The following is an 18322-nucleotide window of genomic DNA, read 5'->3' as shown; positions in this document are numbered from 1 at the left end:
GGAATGGCACGGGCCAGCGTAGCGACGCAAACTGCGTAAGAGTGCGAATGGTAGAAGCAGAAAGATTTTGTTGTTAAAGGAGATGTAAGGAGAAGCCAAATGGGTGGTGGATTAGTTTTGCCCGTTCGAAGTTAGCTGTTCCTACTGACTATATACATAAAGATCGAAGAGTCTTGTGGCACTTTGGAAGCTCACACACATAAACTCTGCCGGATTGGAATTGCTCTATCATCATTCAGTGCAAGGCAATGGTAGTTTGCTTTCATAAAGCTTTTGAAAAATGCCAACTGCTGATTATACCAGGGAATGACTGTTGCAGATTTTTTTTTATTGAGTCTGTTATTTTCATTGTGTTTGATTTGCGTTTAATTATTTTGTTTTTGTTCTGTTAAATAGGGTTTTTTTGTTACCTGATCTGCAGATTCAAAAGTTCAAGTATTTTACGGTTGTTTTAAATAATAAAGAATGGAAAAGAATTGAGCAAGCTTTTGAGTTCATCATGAACGTTGATCAAGCTGGGTGTTAAGCTTAAGCATAAAAGCGAAAACAAAAGGTGGGGGATGTTACGTGGTGAGTTTAAATCTGCAGATTATCATATTCCGATGACAGGAGGTAGGAGATGTCACATCGACTTCCTCAGATTAGATTATGCTTCTTGCAAAATGTTTTCGAATTGCCCCAAATGACATCGGGGAGGGAGAAGCATGTTTAACTCTCCATATGGTGCAACATGAAATCACAGAGTGGCTGAACAGTCTTTAACAGTCTTTTATTGTTTAGTGCCTGAACTGGAACTGAAATGAAGAATTCGAAAACACCAAGGAACCTGAACTAGAGCCAAAATCAATTTTTGTATGTTTCTACTGCTTAATTTACTGGAGTATAGTTTTTAGCTGAGAAACAATGTGTTTCCCCTAAATCCTTTATGTTTCGTGTCAAAAAGGCAGAGCTCTTTTTGCATAATGTGTCAAAGGGACAAACAACTCAGGCACCAGTAATAAGAAAACCGTAGTGTCTATAGAGTTTATCACAGTTGTTAAATTATTTCTAAATACCATTCAAAATACCTTTGAAGTGTTACTAGAAAGTCAATATGTAGAACAAGAACAGTGTACAATTTTACTATTATTATTTACATATATCAGTTGTCTTTAAACCTAGTCCTCTGGGTGATGTACAGCAAAAAATGAAAACACAAATCAAATAATGCAGTAAAATATCAAATCAGATAAAATGCAACATTTTATCAAAATATATAGGTACATAAAAAGGGCCAAAATAATCCCACAGGGTTAAAATAGCATGTGCAAATGCTGTCAGAGCAGAGAATAAAATCATACAATAATCAATAACAACCTAAGATAATATTTTTTATCTCCATGGCTTGTTAATCCTTCCCATTTGCTTTATTCTTTTTTCAGCCAAGACAAGCCCACAACAGTGAATACTGTTTTTTGTGTGATTGTGTGTGGGGTGTTTTCAAGCCCACATTTCCATGCTGGCCACAAAGGAGGACAAGCATGGAAAATGCAGGCTGGTAAAAATGAAATACAAAAGCAGGCCTTAAAAGGACAGATGGAACAAACCCTCAATCCTCAGCCACCTGCCACATTTCTATACTGGCCATAGAGGAAGGTGTTTCCCATCATCTACAGCTACCATAGAAACCAAAGATGGAGTGATTCATCCCTCCTTCACCAGCCCACTCACTATCCCAATTGCCTATGGCGGTTGAGAAAGCTATTAAATACAAGACTGCTTTCTTCTCAAGTTATAACTTTTTGGTTATTACCCAGAAAAATAAGTTGCCTCTTCTAGAGACTTTGCAGAACACCATCAGCTCTTAAATCGTTTGAAATAGTTTTATGTAAAATGTGAGTCTTTGACTGATGTAATTAATTGCCATTTGAAAACATGGTTTTTTGTCTTTTTCTGTGGTTTTCTTTAGCAATGGATGCCATTAAATTTGAAGAGCATGGGATTGGATCTGTGCAGATTGTTAAGAGATGTGTGGTTATGGAAACGAGAAGAAAAGGAGTGCCCATTCATTGGTGGTGTTGGCTGATCTGCAGGAACCCATCCTACATTAAGGCTGCAGTCCTATATACATTTTATGAAACCTGAGCAAGTCATGCATAGGATTGCTTGGTTAGTCTATGTACTTTTTCATCCAGTGTTGATATTCCTCTCTCTTTCCCTTTCTGCACTTGTAATTTACAACTGAAATAACTTAACTGGCACCCTCAATTATTAAAACATCATAGAGTATAATAAGCTCATTTCTCACTCAGTTATGCCTATAACCACAATAAAACATAAGGATGTACGAAACAAAAATGCCACCCTTCTCACCTGTTTCAGTTGCTCCAAACATAAAATAGTGACATAAAAATATAAAAAATATAAAAACAAAGTATATACTTTGAGAGCAATGCTATGAAGCGACAGATTTGCTCAATGAAGTCTTCTAATAAGTATTTCCCAGCCCTTTCACAATTAAATCCTATACATATCTACTTGGAAATAAGCCCTATTGAGTTCAATTTACTCCCAGATAAGAATGTATAGAACTGGGGTGTTAGCCCACTATTAATCTACATATGGAGCTTGCAATCTGGAAAAGGACTACTTGGTAAAAAATGAAGTCTCAGAGTTTGGACTGAGGCTTTTCATGATCTGAGTTATGCCTGTGCATTGAAAACTCTCTTCAGCTATGGTGTTACCTGCACTGAAAATCATACTCCTTCAGAGGGGGAGAAATTTCCCTGTTTTAGCTTACTAGGCTATAAAAGCAAATATAGAAAATGGCTTGCCTGACACACAATGGACTAGAATTGTTGTGTCTTCAGGGGAGCGTCTTCATTTATTCTGTTATATTTTCAGCAACACTTTTTACATTATTATTAAGCTAGGTTTTTTAGGATGTTTAATTCTGACTGATGGGATTATCAGTTTTTCCAATGTCTCCTCTGCCTCCTGTGATCTTATTCTGATTATTTATATATCAATATACCTGAAGGAGCGTCTCCACCCCATCATTCAGCCCGGACACTGAGGTCCAGCGCTGAGGGCCTTCTGGCAGTTCCCTCACTGTGAGAAGTGAGGTTACAGGGAACCAGGCAGAGGGCCTTCTTGGTAGCGGCACATGCCCTGTGGAATGCCCTCCCAGCAGATGTCAAGGAAATAAACAATTATCTTACTTTTAAAAGACATCTGAAGGCAGCCCTGTTTAGAGGAAGTTTTTAATGTCCGATGTTTTATCCTGTTTTTAATATTCTGTTGGGAGCTGCCCAGAGTGGCTGGGGAAACTCAGCCAGATGAGTGGGGTATAAATAATAATTTATTATTATCACTATTATTATTTATAAGACTGGTATTATTTCAACATTTTGTACAGGCAGCAGCCATTTTGCATCGGAGTTCCATTCCTAGCCGCCGTTCTGTCTCTGCCTCCATTCCGCCCGCATTCCGCCCTGTTGGCGGTCATGCATCAGTTGTACGCAAACAAAATGGTTGCCGGTTGTAGGCCAATTTGAAAGGCCGCAAATCCCAAAAGTGGTGTAAACATGATTCAAATAAAAAAAAATCTCTCTTCACCAGGTAACCCCCTCTCTCCCCCCCCTTCTAGTTTTCAGTGGATTTTTAAGAGCCAAGAAATAACAGAATTTCATTTTATTCAAATCAGTTGGCTCGCTCACAATACTGGTGCTCTGCACATCATCATTCAAATCAAAACTAACATTTTCAACCCTAAAAGGACTCCAGAAAGCTCAAAACTTTTCTCAGAAGGGATGTAACCTAGTAGACTGCTGCTGCACTGTCTCCATTCACTTCAGGGGACTACAGTTTCAGTTTATTTAATCCTTCCTTTCTACATTGAGTTTGTCCTTCAGTTATTAAAAAGTACTGAGACAGACCGTAATATATTACTGTACCTATGTTGAAGAAGTTGAAGTTCCCATTCATTATTGCAGGTTTTTTAGAGGGTGGGTGGAAATCATAAAATAATCTAAATGCCAAAGCTATAATGTCAACTCTGCTTTATAATACCAAGTGATACATTGCATAGTTTGGCTGTCTGCTATATCGATCAAACTACTGGTAAAATAATTACAGATGATGTGGTGCATTTCATGTGCACCTATCCACAGAGGCTAAGCAAAACTGAAAACATTTTCATTTCTCAGGTTTGATCACCTTTTGGGGGAAATTGCTTGCCCACCCTTGTTCACCATTCACTTGCAACAGAATTCAAGCACTTAACAAGGATTCAAAGGAAAGTTTCAATAAGGGATAACTGACGAAATAGATGCTGGGCCTCCGCAATCTTTTCATTAAGAGGTACGCCCTTAAGGCTGGTCTTGCCCAAATTTGAAGTGATTCCCCTATTGTTTCCTGTTTCATGCCGCTCTATATTTTCATTACCCTGACAATACTTCACATATTATTATTATGCCATTATTTAGTATGTTTCCCCCCTCAAAGCTCAGTATAGATTCGTGTCTGTGCTTACTTTCCTACATGTCAAAAAACCTGTAGATGAAAGTGAGGCTGACCAGCTTTAGGCATCCCTTTCTCTTTGAAGCATGGCCAGCGGAACATGTTTCTTCCGCGTGTTAAATAAAACTAGGCCTCCAGTTTCCTGCCAAAACACTACGGAAGTAAATCAAGACCAACCCAGTATACTTTCTTTGCACCTCATAACTATTTCCCTAAGTATTTTCTGGGATGAGCATTAACTTGAAACAAGCCTGGTTTATAATCCTGTAAAATCTGAAATCACACACATTGGGACTTTTGGATACATAAAGAAATATTCAAATTAATTTGAATAAATGGAGAAGTTTTGCTATCATCCCTGCTTTCAGCACTGCAAAGCCCTCAGCTTATGCCTGCTGCAGTGGGTTTCTGCTGGGCTGTGTGGGTGACGTACACTGGCATGAGTTCTATGCACGTTCCACAACTAAAGAATGACATCGAGCTCCCTACATGGGGTGGTAAATCTCTGTTGTAACAAAAGAAAGCTAGAATGAAGAAACAAGCTGTCACATCAAGCAATTGGGTTGGAAGCCAGGATGCAGTGTGACAGGAGAAAAACAACCCATAATCAAACATCGCAAGCGCAAATTTGAAGGGGAGGTGGAAGTTTAGAATGGTAGTTAAGGTCAGCAGACACCAATGAACTGAGATAGGACCGAGATGGGAGGTCTTCCAAACTGAGAAAGTGCCACAAGGCATATTTTGCCATTTCCAAAGGTGACTTTGAGGCAGGTGAAACCCATTTAGGACTCTCAAATAAGAACAGGGGATGTTGTAAGCAAAGCAACTCCTTCTTATGTATACATCCCTCCCGGAGTGATCAACTGTTTCCCATTTATTATTAAGAGTATTAAGCTTGTGTATTTTTAAAAATAAACTGTAGGGGGTGGGGATTGTGTGAACTGGCTTTCGGTTGAATCAAATAGGCATAAATTCTCTTTTAAAGTCATGGAATTAATCTTGGATCACTGAAGCCAGTGTTTTTGAAGCTTTGAAGTTTTAATTATTTCCCCGAAACGGTGTCACTCCATGACAAATGTAAAGCTTCTCTAAAAAGGTTAATCCTTTTTTTCTAACTGCATCATAAAGGTAAAAAGAAAAGAAAAAGGCAAAACAGTTGAAACATCAAAGCCCTAAGTCACATTAACTTACAGATGTAATAATAATACCAAAGTGGTAAGCAGCTTCCATAAGTGGATATTTATCTTTGGAGTCATAAGCTGATTGAGGTGTTTCCCAGATAATCCATTCCTATTTTAAGCACTGATTAGTGCAAATGTTAAGTTAATGCAAACCATGCTTCATCCTTAATTGATCTAGAAGGAAGCCAATCCTATCTAGTGGTTTATCACCACATTGTAAATTTCAAGTTAAACAACCAGTACTTAAAAGGAGCAATTTATCAGCACAGGATCTTCTGGAAGTGTCCAGTTTTTCTTCTTCCTCTGTATAGTTCTGTTTTGCTAATTCCCCCATTACAAGCAATGAGAGACTGTGTCTGTTTTTGCTGCACTAAATAGCTTTTGTGACGCATGTAGACAAATGTTGTGCTCTCACAGTGGCTGCCACATCCACTGGGAAGGAGAAACGGGGAAAATAGATGGCAGGTGGAGCTGAAGTGACAATTCCTCCTGGAGCTTCTTATATCCTGAACAGTGGATGGGAAATGTAAAAGTCAGTGCTGAAATTTAATAGGTTCCTTGTCACAAGTCCCATTTATGTTATGAAAAGTCTCAGACGCTGTGTCTTCGCCCACTTTGTATAATTTTCAGTACATTGGAAAGGTCAAAGCTCTTTGAAATCATTTCCAGGAGATTTTCATCGCTTTCCACTCCGCTGATGAACTCTTCTAAACTCAATTCCCCTAGAATAAAAAAAAACCCCATAAGTGCTTAGGAATATACATAGGTAATTATAGATCATAAGAACTATTTCAAAATACCATATCTTTTAACCCCTAAGCTCTTCAGTGAAGCAGTAACTCTCAAATTTAGGAAAAATATTATTAAACACCACTGGAACATTTTTAAGCTCTCATAGGACTTGGCAAAGACAATGCATGAGTTGAAGGGTCTGCACCGCATAATGAAACTGGTCAAGACCAGCATATCCCAGTTGTTTAAAAAAAATGCTATCATGTTGTCGGAGACGCTTATCAGTTCAAATCTAGGAACCAAAGTTTAGTCAAGCTAAGCTGTTTAATAGAATTCTCACTTGTCTTCCAAATCTCCTGGCTTCTTTTGGGGAATCTATGATGTTCTCCTTGATTTGGCTTACCTCCCCATCATAACATATTAAACAGACTCGGGTCATCTTAATTCTGTTTTTGTTTTGACGATTTATATACCGCTTAATTAGAATTGCATTGAAGCTGCTGTTTAGCAAATGATTTATAAAGAAATTACATCTAGTACCACCTTAACGCTCTTGGTTTAAGATAAGCTCACTTAATAGCCTTGCTGCCCATAGAAGTCAATAACAGAAATGGCTGATTTTAAATTTCAGATATTTCTAATATTAGAGTCTGGAATTAGTTAAATTGATTATATGACTTGCATAAAAAGCCCATTGTCTATATTGCATTGTATACCTTTTAATAATAAAAGTTTTTTTAAAAGTAGATGCTTTAAATATAACTATGACATGCTTTTACTCCAGCAATAATCACCAGCTGGAGCTACTACAAGAATAAATGACAATATCAAAATCCATTTGCACTGCATTGCCATGTAGTATTTTAAAATCCCCCTTAATGCATGTTGTTTTTACTAAAGCCACTGCATCAGATACTCCTTTTGCTTTGTACAGTCCAGATGATTTGGTAGAGCATTTAATGCATTTCTGAATCCTGCGCTGCACATGCAGAGATAAGGTGGAATGGAAAGAACTAGTGTGATGTAGCAGGCAAAGTGCAGGCCAGCGTCAGACTTGGCTTAGATCCAAAGCAGACATGAAACGTGCTTTCCTAAAGAATCATAAGTGTTGGGGATTGCAGCTCTGTAAAGGGTGAACTACAGTTCCCAGGCTTATTTGGAAGAAGCCATCTGCGTTAAATGTATGGTGTGGAGAAAAACATGGCAGGTATTTGGAAATCTGGAACAGAAAAATAAGCAGAGAGGACAAGAGGAAGCAGCCTGCCTTCAAATCCCTGCCTTCCTTAGAATGCTTTGGTTGAAAAAATAATTGAAAGGCAAAAGAAAGACCCATGTAATTGTATGTCTCCATTAGTTTGGGCCTCAGCTATAAAGTTCCCCAGACGGCCTTTCTAAAGTACCTCTAAAGTGAGGCTAAAATGGGGTTTCCCATGTATTCCAGCCCATGTTCCTTGGATGAAAGATGGGTTAGAAATGTGTAAAAAGTCTAGAATAGACCTGCAACACTATTTCCCCCAAATCATGCCTGATATACGTAAAGTGTGGGGCAGGTAAAGGCATTGCTGACATAGGCAGCACTAGGAAATCCCATATCGAGAACTGATGTGATGGGGCTCAACACCACTGGCCCTGTGAGCAAGTCCTGTTGGAGTCTCATTGTGGGTGTAGCTTGCATTCAAATGCTGCTTGCAAATGCACATGTTTTTCCCTGCTGACCAGCAAAGAAAAAATGTAAGTTTGAAGCCATGGTTTGAATCCATACCACACCTGCTGAGAGCAAGTCCCTTTGAAGTGGTCAGCTGCTGTTGTCATGACGCCAAGTGATTGACAGGTTGGCTGCCCAACCAACTGTCAAACTGGACCCACACTTGAAATTTTTTATAATCTTACCGTCGTTGTTAACGTCTATCTTCTGGAATACCATGTTTGTGAATTCTTCTGGAGTCAATTCTTGGTTGCCATTGATAGCTTGAATGGCCTGAAGGGATGGAAAAAATGCAGACATGTCAGCAGGTCATAATGTGAATTTAATTTATGGCTGCTGGTTCGCTCAGCATCTGAGGCAGGGGTGGGTGGCAGGAGCAGGCATAATCTCCAGGAAATCTTCAGTAATGAGGATTGTAAATTAAATTAATATAACAGAACCTAAAGGATTATAGATCCAATTAGCATATCATTGAAGATCCTTTTGGGACACGTGATTATTCTTAAACCCAGCTACATTTTTATCCTGCCCTGGAGAATCTGTTTTTTCAGAATATTCCATGTCATTTAAAGTAAAGATTATTGTATATGTATGTACATGGTGTGGAAGCTTAAGCAACTTTTCTCATCATATACATACATACATACATACATACATACATATGTACAGTGCTTTTTTCTAAAAAAAATGTTTAGGGGTACTCTCATTTTCCTACACATAATGAAATATTGCCCCTCAATGAGGCCAGACTTAGATTCACAAAATGTTTAGGGGTATGCGTACCCCTGCGTCCCCCCAGAAAAAAGCACTGCATACGTACACACACACACACACACACACACAAACTTAATCCTACCTCGGGTGGTACCTCAGGTTAAGTACTTAATTTGTTCCGGAGGTCCGTACTTAACCTGAAACTGTTCTTAACCTGAAGCACCACTTTAGCTAATGGGGTCTCCTGCTGCCGCCGCGCCACTGCCACGTGATTTCTGTTCTCATCCTGAAGCAAAGTTCTTAACCTGAAGCACTATTTCTGGGTTAGCGGAGTCTGTAACCTGAAGTGTATGTAACCTGAAGCGTATGTAACCTGAGGTACCACTGTATAGGTATTTTTCACATTGTGCAGGAAAACAGGCCATACTGCCTATGATCTATCTTCACTACTGTTGTGCTCATCAGTGTTAGAAACCGAGATATGAAAGCTAGGAGCTAAATGGCACCTTAAACCTAGGTTATGGGGGCAATAATGGAATGTCTAGGCATGCTTTTTTATAAGAAGAATACAAAACTGAACATGAGTGAACTGCAGCTAAAGTGTTATGTTCATTTTTCACATGGTCTAGTCCTTGCCCTGCCCACCCCCTAATATTCCTAAGAGGGTCTCTTCTCCAGTCTTCAGAGAGTAGCTGGAAGTGGGGAGGCAGAAAAAAGGCCCTCCTTTCCTTCCCCTCAGCAGTTTTATTCTGAAATCTTAGATGCAGTACTGCGCCCAGAGCTCAGAAACTGCTCGCACTAATGAAATTCCCTTTTGCAAAATGCCCCTAGAACAATGGGAGTTTCAAACACTGCTGCTCTTGTCCAGCTCACCGTAGACTTCCCACAGACATGTGGTCGGCCACTGTGAGAACAGGATGCTGAACAAGATGAGTCATTGGCGGCTCATTTTACACTCTAATCTTGATCTACTTGTCAGGAAGGGAAAAGTGGAAGGGAGCTCTTTTTTCAACTTAATGTACTTTCTTATGACATTTTCACATTGCCCCAGTTCTGGCTGGGGCTGATGGGAGTTGTAGGCTCAAGGTTGGGGAAGGCTGATACAGAGCCATGCTAGGGAAGGGACATTGTGGGAAACTAAATCCAACCACATGGAGCTGCTGAGAGTGCCAGTTCAGAACCTTTGTTCAGAAAGTGCCTAGTGTGGGTATCAGCTGTGGGCCCTGACAGCTACCCAATGATGCCTGGTGCTGGCACCAGCCTTGTGTAATTCCCTCTCTTTCACCACATTGGGGACAGGGAGATCTCATTGCAGGCCCATCTTCCCCTTTCCCATTGATTTCTGGAACAAAAGAGAAGCCGTGAGTGACCGTCTAGCCAGATAATGACTGAAACAATCAGTGAACTACAGCCAAAACATCAATAGGTTTAAATAATTGATTTCCCATAAAACGTTTATGGCAAATATATGCTAACATATACCATTCCCTTACCGTGAATATGCTTAAGAGTTCTCTTTTGTCAATAGTTCCATTCCCATCAGCATCATAGAGTTTAAAATACCATTTCAATTTTTGGTCAATTTTTCCTCGTATAACCAGATTTATTGCAGCTATAAATTCCAAGAAGTCGATAAACCCATCCTAAAGAAGGAAAGAAAGATAAGTTTGTAGCATGTATAGCCCTTAATTTATTCTGGCAATAATATTAATAAGGGGCTGGTCTGCTGCAAAGAGTATACAAGCTTAACTGAAAGCATCTTACACTGAAATCCCCCCCAGGGCATTCAAAAAATGTGAATATATCAGTTCATACAAAAGCAATACAGAAAAGCTTTAACACATAAGGGCATGTCCCAACTGGTGACATTAAGATACTCTCTTTTCCTCTTCAGTGATTATTTCTTGTATAAACGATCAACCTTTTGTTCTTGGAGACTTCATAGGCAATTGGTTTTTCACACAAGAAATGCACTATTGTTATTCATTTGTTGTTAGGAGTCGGATAGCTGGCAGTTCTACTGCAGGGATACCTCATTTTCTAAACAATCACACTGCAATATTTTGTCCCCAATAAATAACATTTATTTTTGAGGAAAGAACAGTTATTACTATTGCCATCGTCATGTCAAATGTAGTTGCTGATGGCATTGTCGATGAACCATGCTATTTCCTGCATCTCTCCCATGCCTGCAATATTTTGTGACTTTTTTTTTAAAAAAAGAAAGTTATATGATGGCAATTTATTTGCATTGATTTTTTATTTGATAAAGGATTATTTCTCTCTGTGTACTACTGCTTCAGAGTGTCCATAGAGTCTGAAAAAGAAAAAGCGATGAACCGCAGAAATGCCACTGCATGGAGTAAAGCTGTCTATTGCAAAAATGGCAGCCCTGTGTCAAGTCCCTTAGCCTGTGTCCTGATGTCACCAGCCAGTGTTTCCTCACCTTGTTATGCAGAGGTTGGGAGCACACAGATCTTAATAGGTGTGGCTGTGTATCACAAGGCCACATGTCAAGCCTTGCCCCCATCCATGTGTTTGGTGCACATGAGAAAGGGATCTACATGCTTTTATGTTTGGTGCATGTAGAGATCTCCTACGTGGAGAAGGGATCATGGCTCAATCAGGATCTATGTGTGTACGTCATGCTTCCCAGAGAATCTAGACACACAGATGGCAAGGGGGCATGGCCATTTAATGCATTGGCAGTGAGGGCAAGATTACCCCACATAGCTTTATCACACACACACTCACACACTCTTTGAATGCACAGTGGGCAATGTGAATGGAACACAGGAAGGTGCCTTATACCAAATCAGACCATTGGTACATCTAGCTCAGGATTGCCTAGCAGCTCTCCAGAGTTTCAGACAGAGAATCTGCTCACCCTACCCTTCTTTAATACCAGCTGAGTCGCATCCCAGTGCTTGAAACAGTTATATCATCATGCAAAAAGAAACAGCATTTTTAAGATGGGTAAAAGTGAGTAAATGTCAAAACATCTGTTTTGTGTGGACTGGATATCTCACTCATGTCTTTGAGCAGTATGTTCCACAAAGAATAAATGGCAGATGGGGCCAGCAGGCTATACCATCTAGATCAGACTGTCTCCAGATGTTGTTAAACTACAACTTCCACCCTGTGGTATGCTGAACGAGATTTTACTAATGGGTGGTAGTGGAGGATCCAGACACAGGGATACCATTTTCAGCCACCATCCCTGACCATTGATCTGACAGAGTTCCAACATTTGGGGGACAGAGGCGGGGCAGGTTTCCTATTTCTGATCTATATAAATTCTTGAAATTCTGGGTTAAATCACTGCTCCAGTATATCAGTTTAAAATACATTGGTCCCTTTCCCATTCACTGAGCAATTGCCTTCTTTTTTTATTTTGCGAGTTGCCATACAATAAAAAACAACAACAAACAGTTACAGATCTCTCACGTGTCGTTGTTGCAGTATATGATTGGAAAGAAGTGATAAGCACTGAAAACAGATAAGCAATAAGTAAAGCAACACTGTGGGACACGGGTGGCGCTGTGGGTTAAACCACAGAACCAAGACTTGCCGATCAGAAGGTTGGCGGTTCGAATCCCAGTGACGGGGTGAGCTCCCGTTGCTCGGTCCCAGCTCCTGCCAACCTAGCAGTTCAAAAGCACGTCAAAGTGCAAGTAGATAAATAGGTACCGCTCCGGCGGGAAGGTAAACAGCATTTCCGTGCGCTGCTCTGGTTCGCCAGAAGTGGCTTAGTCATGCTGGCCACATGACCCGGAAGCTGTACGCCGGCTCCCTTGGCCAATAAAGCGAGATGAGCGCCGCAACCCCAGAGTCGGTCACGACTGGACCTAATGGTCAGGGGTCCCTTTACCTTTAAAGCAACACTGTAGTTTTCTGTGGATTATTCCCGCCCTTTGGTGTCAGTGACAGTGTTCTTTGCTGTGGACTCAACCCTTGCCTTTATGTTATGACCACCTGCAGACCTTTCTTAGACATTACATCCACCTGGGGCGCTTGATTCAGCCCTGTTGATCACCACAGTTCCAATGCATTGCTGTTTCCTTCCACACATTCTCCTCAGCGGTCCACACAGTGGACAAGGTCCATTATAGGTGACACAGTCTAGATGGCATGGCATGTCTTGGAGTTTTTTAAGCAGAGGTTGGCTGTCACGGATTATCCAGTTGAGATTCCTGCATTGCAGGGGGTTAGACTATAGATGACCCTTGGGGTCCCTTTCAACTCTACAATTCTAAGAAATTCATCCTTATTAATTACAGATTCATTTCTTTTCAAAATGTTTGATGGCAGCTGATTTTGTGCTCAAAAGCTATGCTGAATGAACTAAATGATTCAGAAGACCAGGAAGGATGTTTCCATTCAGCACAGATACCATATAGTTTTGCTTTAGGTTTCTCTCATTTCTGGAGGAACCTTCTTCACATGATCACATGGAGTGGGCAGTGAAGCCACATCCACTAGCCTACTGCAACTTTCATGTACCAACCAACTTTGCCTCCCAGTCTCTGCTCTCTACACTTTTGGGAACTCCATTTGACCAAGGTTCCTCATAGCACAGAGGGCCTGCTTTTGTGTAAAATTTTCACACTTAACTCCCCTTTCCAAAATAAAACACGTGTGTTGGGGGAGCTCTGGAAAGTCATAGGGATGAGACCTGTGTCCCGCTGCCGCCTTGATGGGTTGACAGAACAAATGTCTAATTTCACTGGAATGAGACATAAAATAGGTGCCCAAACTAGTAAGATGTAACACAACAAAACAGGATGCTGTTACTGGTGGAATTTGGATGCATCAGCAGAAGCCTGAACTGAACACTGAATCTCTGCTGGAGGAGCACACTTTATTTATAGATGCAATCTCACTTAGACTCTCCGTTTGGAAAATAAGAAAGCTGAATTTATTAAAGGAAATACAAGTGTGATAAAGAGGATCCTAGTTATATCTAAAGAGGATGCCTGTTTTCAGCAGGAGACACACACAAAGATATTTCCTCAACCCAAGGGGGTGATGAAGAAGGGTGGAATAGGAAATGAGATCAGCAAACCCTTCATTCCATTTGTGCCACAAAAAATCATAGAATTGTAGAGTTGGAAGAGACCGTGAGGATCTAGTCCAACCCTCCAATACAGGAATTTCACCTAAAGCATCCATGCCTGGTCGCTATCCAACCTCTGCTTAAAAAGGGGAGAGTTCACTACCTTCCAAAGGAATCAATTCCACTGTCTAACATTCCACTTCCTGATGTTTAGTCAGAATATCCTTCCTTTTAATTTGAATCCATCGGTTTGGGTCCTACCCCCTGGACCAGGAGAAAACAAGCTTCGGTAGCTTAATTCCTTTTCTTTTCTTTTTTTAAAGTTTTTTATTTATACAACAAGAAAAAAACACAAATACCAAATTACACACAAATTACAAAAAAATAACCATAGACACATAATTTTCTTAGCAAACAATAAAACATCTATTGGTCTTGACACTAAAGACCCAACCTCCCGTCTATTCCATATTTCAAATTCTTATTACTTTTTGCCAATACACACTTTTAACATAATTTAACTTATTCTCAATAAATCTAATTTTGCTATGTACAAAAGGAAGCCACCTCTTGGTGTAAATAAAACAAAAAACAAAAAATTTGAATAATTTGGGTTCCGCTATGGTTCCGCTCAATTCACTATAATGAAAAGGTCTGTCTGAGGGTTTATCCACATCTTTGAGGTTCTATTAAGTCCGTCCCTACAGATATAGGTAAACATGGGAAATGGTGCTGAACAATTTTTTGCGCCTTTCCTGGAGAATAATTACTCGCAGTTTTCTGCTAGGATTGTTAAGCTATAGCATGTCAACCAAGTTTATCGATACATAGGGCGACTCCCAATGCTGTCCACCTACTTGTGCAATGGGATTTCTGCTCTCCTCTCTGCAGCAACCCCTCAACCTCAAAATTGGAGGCCCCCTAACCATCATTAACAATTCTGCGGGTGTGAGAGGGCTTGGGGGGGAGGGGGGGAGATGAAGCCAAAATTGCATTGCAGAAGTGGATCCTTGCCTATGCTATGCTGGATGTCACCCATTTTATATAGCCTTCCAGAACGTCCTGGCCCTCTTTCATTATTCTGATAAACCTGGTTCTGGACAAAGGCATTGAAACAAATTAGTTCTCCAGAATCTCACAACTGCATATTCAAATTATAACTACATATTTTCAGTACAGTAATCTGTTAAAAAAAAAAGTATTTGGTGCTTACAAGGCTATTAACATACCTGGCTAAATAGGAGGGTCAGCCAAATTCATGAAGGACATTACTGGTGATTTTTTGGTATTTATAAAAGTGCACTATATAAGTCTATCTTTTATATAACTACATTTAAGGAGAGGAGGGTGATCTCACTGGGCCAGAAAGCATGCATCAGTACATCCTTCGAAGTTGAAGATACATATGCACTAAGTGACCAAAAAAAGAGAAAAAAACTCAACCCTTGAAAACAGACTATCAAACTATATTAGACTTGTATGGTAACATGACATCCAATGGCATGTGGTAAAATGGCATCAAAGCATCCTATACAAACACCCAGATGTGCCAAAATGAAAAAAGATGCAGACAATCACAGAAACATTAGGAAAAGAAAATGGAGTCATTTGATGTACAATAATTCCTAGTACAGTGGTACCTCGGGTTAAGTACTTAATTCGTTCCGGAGGTTCGTTCTTAACCTGAAACTGTTCTTAACCTGAAGCACCACTTTAGCTAATGGGGCATCCTGCTGCCGCTGCACCGCCGGAGCCCGATTTCTGTTCTTATCCTGAAGGAAAGTTCTTAACCTGAAGCACTATTTCTGGGTTAGCAGAGTGTGTAACCTGAAGCGTCTGTAACCTGAAGCGTATGTAACCCAAGGTACCACTGTACAACGTATGTCTATCCAAGAGGACCTTATTCATGTAACAAACAAACAAACAAGCAGCTCAGTCTTATAAAAAATTTTCTCAATCTCGGAGCATGATTTGAAACTATGGTTGGGAGCCTCGGGCAAACTATGGTTATTGCAAACACAGAAAGAAGGAAGAGCAGAATGTGTGCAGATAAGTGTGCAGGGCCTAAAGCACATTCCTGAGTGCCAGATCTTTATATTTGATTCAATGTTCTTTGTTCAGAGAATTTCTACAGCTGTGGTTTCATGAATATAACAATCCCTTCTGTGCTTATAGACCTATAGACTGCACAGAATTTTGCTTAATGGTTGCCATCAATTTGATTTTAATTAATTTTATAATGAATGTTTTAAGAATGCTGGATTATTTTGATTGTTGTTAGCCGCCCTGAGCCCAGCTTCGGCTGGGGAGGGCGGGATATAAATAAAATTTATTATTATTATTATTATTATTATTATTATTATTATTATTATTCTGGGGCTTCCATTCCAGGAACCTTCAGGCAAGAGGCTGTTCTAGCCTCCCCCAATCTGGCGCTTTCCAGATGTTTCTAGACTACAGCTCCCATCAGCCCTAGCCTGATGGAGAATGATGAGGAGAGAGAAAGACATGATAATTTGGGGGCATTGGGCTTGTCCACACTTCTGCTTGTGGCGTGCCTACAAAGCATGGAGTCAAGCAGTTTCCCCCTTGTCCCACTCCCTTCCAAGGGAAAACCCACTCTTTAGTGATACATTGGAAAAAATGGCAATGGTTTTCCCCAGGAGGTAGGGGGAAGCAGCAGGAGAGAAGTGTGGATAAGCCCACAGTACAAAATCAAACAAATCTGTCACTACAGAATTCTGACAGAAACTCCAAATTCTGCCTTTTGACCACTAGGTGGCAACAACATGTCCATATGTTCAGAAGGCTTTCATGCCATCCAAATGGAATCCTGATCTTCCATCAAGTATTGCCATAGACTTCCAAGCTTATTGTTACATCCCTGAGGGCTAAAAACTCGTGGGATGATCCAATCCATTTACAGGGGGCTGGGAGATATGCAGAGAGGAGGCGTCTATGTTGGAGAATTCTTCATGCAAGAGGAAAAAGGTATCAACTTTCCTTTTCTAGCTTCCCAGGATGGAGAGATATTTGCACCTTGTACCAGATTCTGCATTTCTGCAGTAGGACTGCAGCATCATGGAATATATACGGTCTTGCGATTGGATGCTGTATATCGTAGAATGTGTGTATAAAGGACAATCCCAGAAAGAGCTACCGCTTTCTCTGCCACGTTCGGGTGCACATTCTGTGACCGCCAGTGGATTTTTGTAGAACGAAACCCCTGTAAAATGGCTGTAAAATAGAGGAGGAACAACCCCACTGCTTACAGCCACGGTCCTTCAAAGCCCACTGTCCTTGTTCACAGCCTTCAGAGACAGTGGTGCCCATAAAAAAACAAAATGGGACATGTGAGATTAGAACATTATGCAAGGGTTAGGTAACAGGCACTGGAAGCTGGAAGCTTAAGAAGGTCGTTATCCTTTTATATTTAGAGTAGCGTTAATAATCCCCTGTTCAAACTGCAGTTCTTTCCCTTCTGATAGCCTAACCGAAACTGATACATAGCACAGGTGATCCCACTGAGACTGCTTAGAAGACTGGGGTGCCTATTTTTTAAGGGAAATTCCGAATAGGATTCCTCACAAGAAAAGGGAAAAGTTTGCAGCTATGCCCATGGTCCTAATGTAAACAACCCACTCACAGCTGCTCTTAGCACTGCGGGGGGTGGGGCAGGGGGCGGGGCGGGGGGGTAATGGGGCAGGAAGGACCAGAACAGGATCTCTTGCCTTCAGGTTTTATAAGACAAAAGTCAGTACCCACCTGTAAAGGGAGAATTGCTTGGTTAGAGCTTAAGAATCTTGAGATGTTTTTCTTGAGATCGGGTGTGAGGAACCTTTGACTCTCCAACTGCTGAACTACAACTCCCAGAAAGCTTGGCCCAATGACTAGGGATGATGGAAATTGTAGTTGTCCGGAGCTGCATTCCGGAGCAGGTCAGCAACAAAACACTTGGTGTTAGTGAAGTTAACTCTTTATTCAAAGAACCCAAAACAGTGCAGGCCTAGTGCAGCAACTGTTCCCAGTAGGTCTTGCCCCAGTGAGGCAGTTGTGAGGACTGAAGGTCTCTGCCTTCCCACCACTCTCTAAGATTCCTCCTCCCCCAGCAACCTGAGGCTCCTTTGTCTTGTCTCTCTTTGCTCTGCTCTCTTCATACCTCTTTGGGTTCTGGTAGACCAGGAGGGGAGGGGAGCTGGTCACACCAGGAAGGGGAGACTCCTTGGATTCTTCAGCAGCCTGTTTCAACTCTGTCTCCTGCCCCACCTCCTCTCCAGCCTCTGAATCAGGACTGCTCTCTGCCCCAGCTCATTCCTGCTCACTAAGCCCTGTTGCCTCTTCTGCTGCCGATACATCCTCCTCCCAGTCTTCTCCCTCTGACCACTCATCGTCTTCCCACCACCAATCCCTTGGCTCTGAGCCTTCTTCCCCTGG

At 41.0% G+C, this 18322-nt stretch overlaps 1 protein-coding gene across 3 annotated transcripts in view; it reads right to left on the bottom strand.

The window, feature by feature from the left end:
* Window positions 1–2048: 2048 nt before the first annotated feature.
* GUCA1C (guanylate cyclase activator 1C) overlaps window positions 2049–18322 on the bottom strand; it is a gene marked incomplete at its 5' end in the record, with an annotated part of 51984 nt that continues 35710 nt past the window's right edge. For 2 of the 3 annotated variants that reach the window (XM_083611764.1, XM_083611765.1), the window contains 3 exons: window positions 2049–6403; window positions 8304–8391; window positions 10326–10475. In XM_083611764.1, coding sequence (XP_083467890.1) covers window positions 6273–6403; window positions 8304–8391; window positions 10326–10475 — 369 coding nt within the window. In that variant the 3' untranslated portion in view covers window positions 2049–6272. Of the gene's footprint in view, window positions 6404–8116; window positions 8392–10325; window positions 10476–18322 lie in introns of those variants that run through there. The other variant, XM_083611766.1, reaches the window with a different exon arrangement.

The sequence above is a fragment of the Podarcis filfolensis genome (assembly GCF_964270895.1).
Source record: "Podarcis filfolensis genome assembly, chromosome: 4".
Lineage (NCBI taxonomy): Eukaryota > Metazoa > Chordata > Lepidosauria > Squamata > Lacertidae > Podarcis > Podarcis filfolensis.
This window is presented reverse-complemented; position numbering and strand designations above follow the sequence as displayed.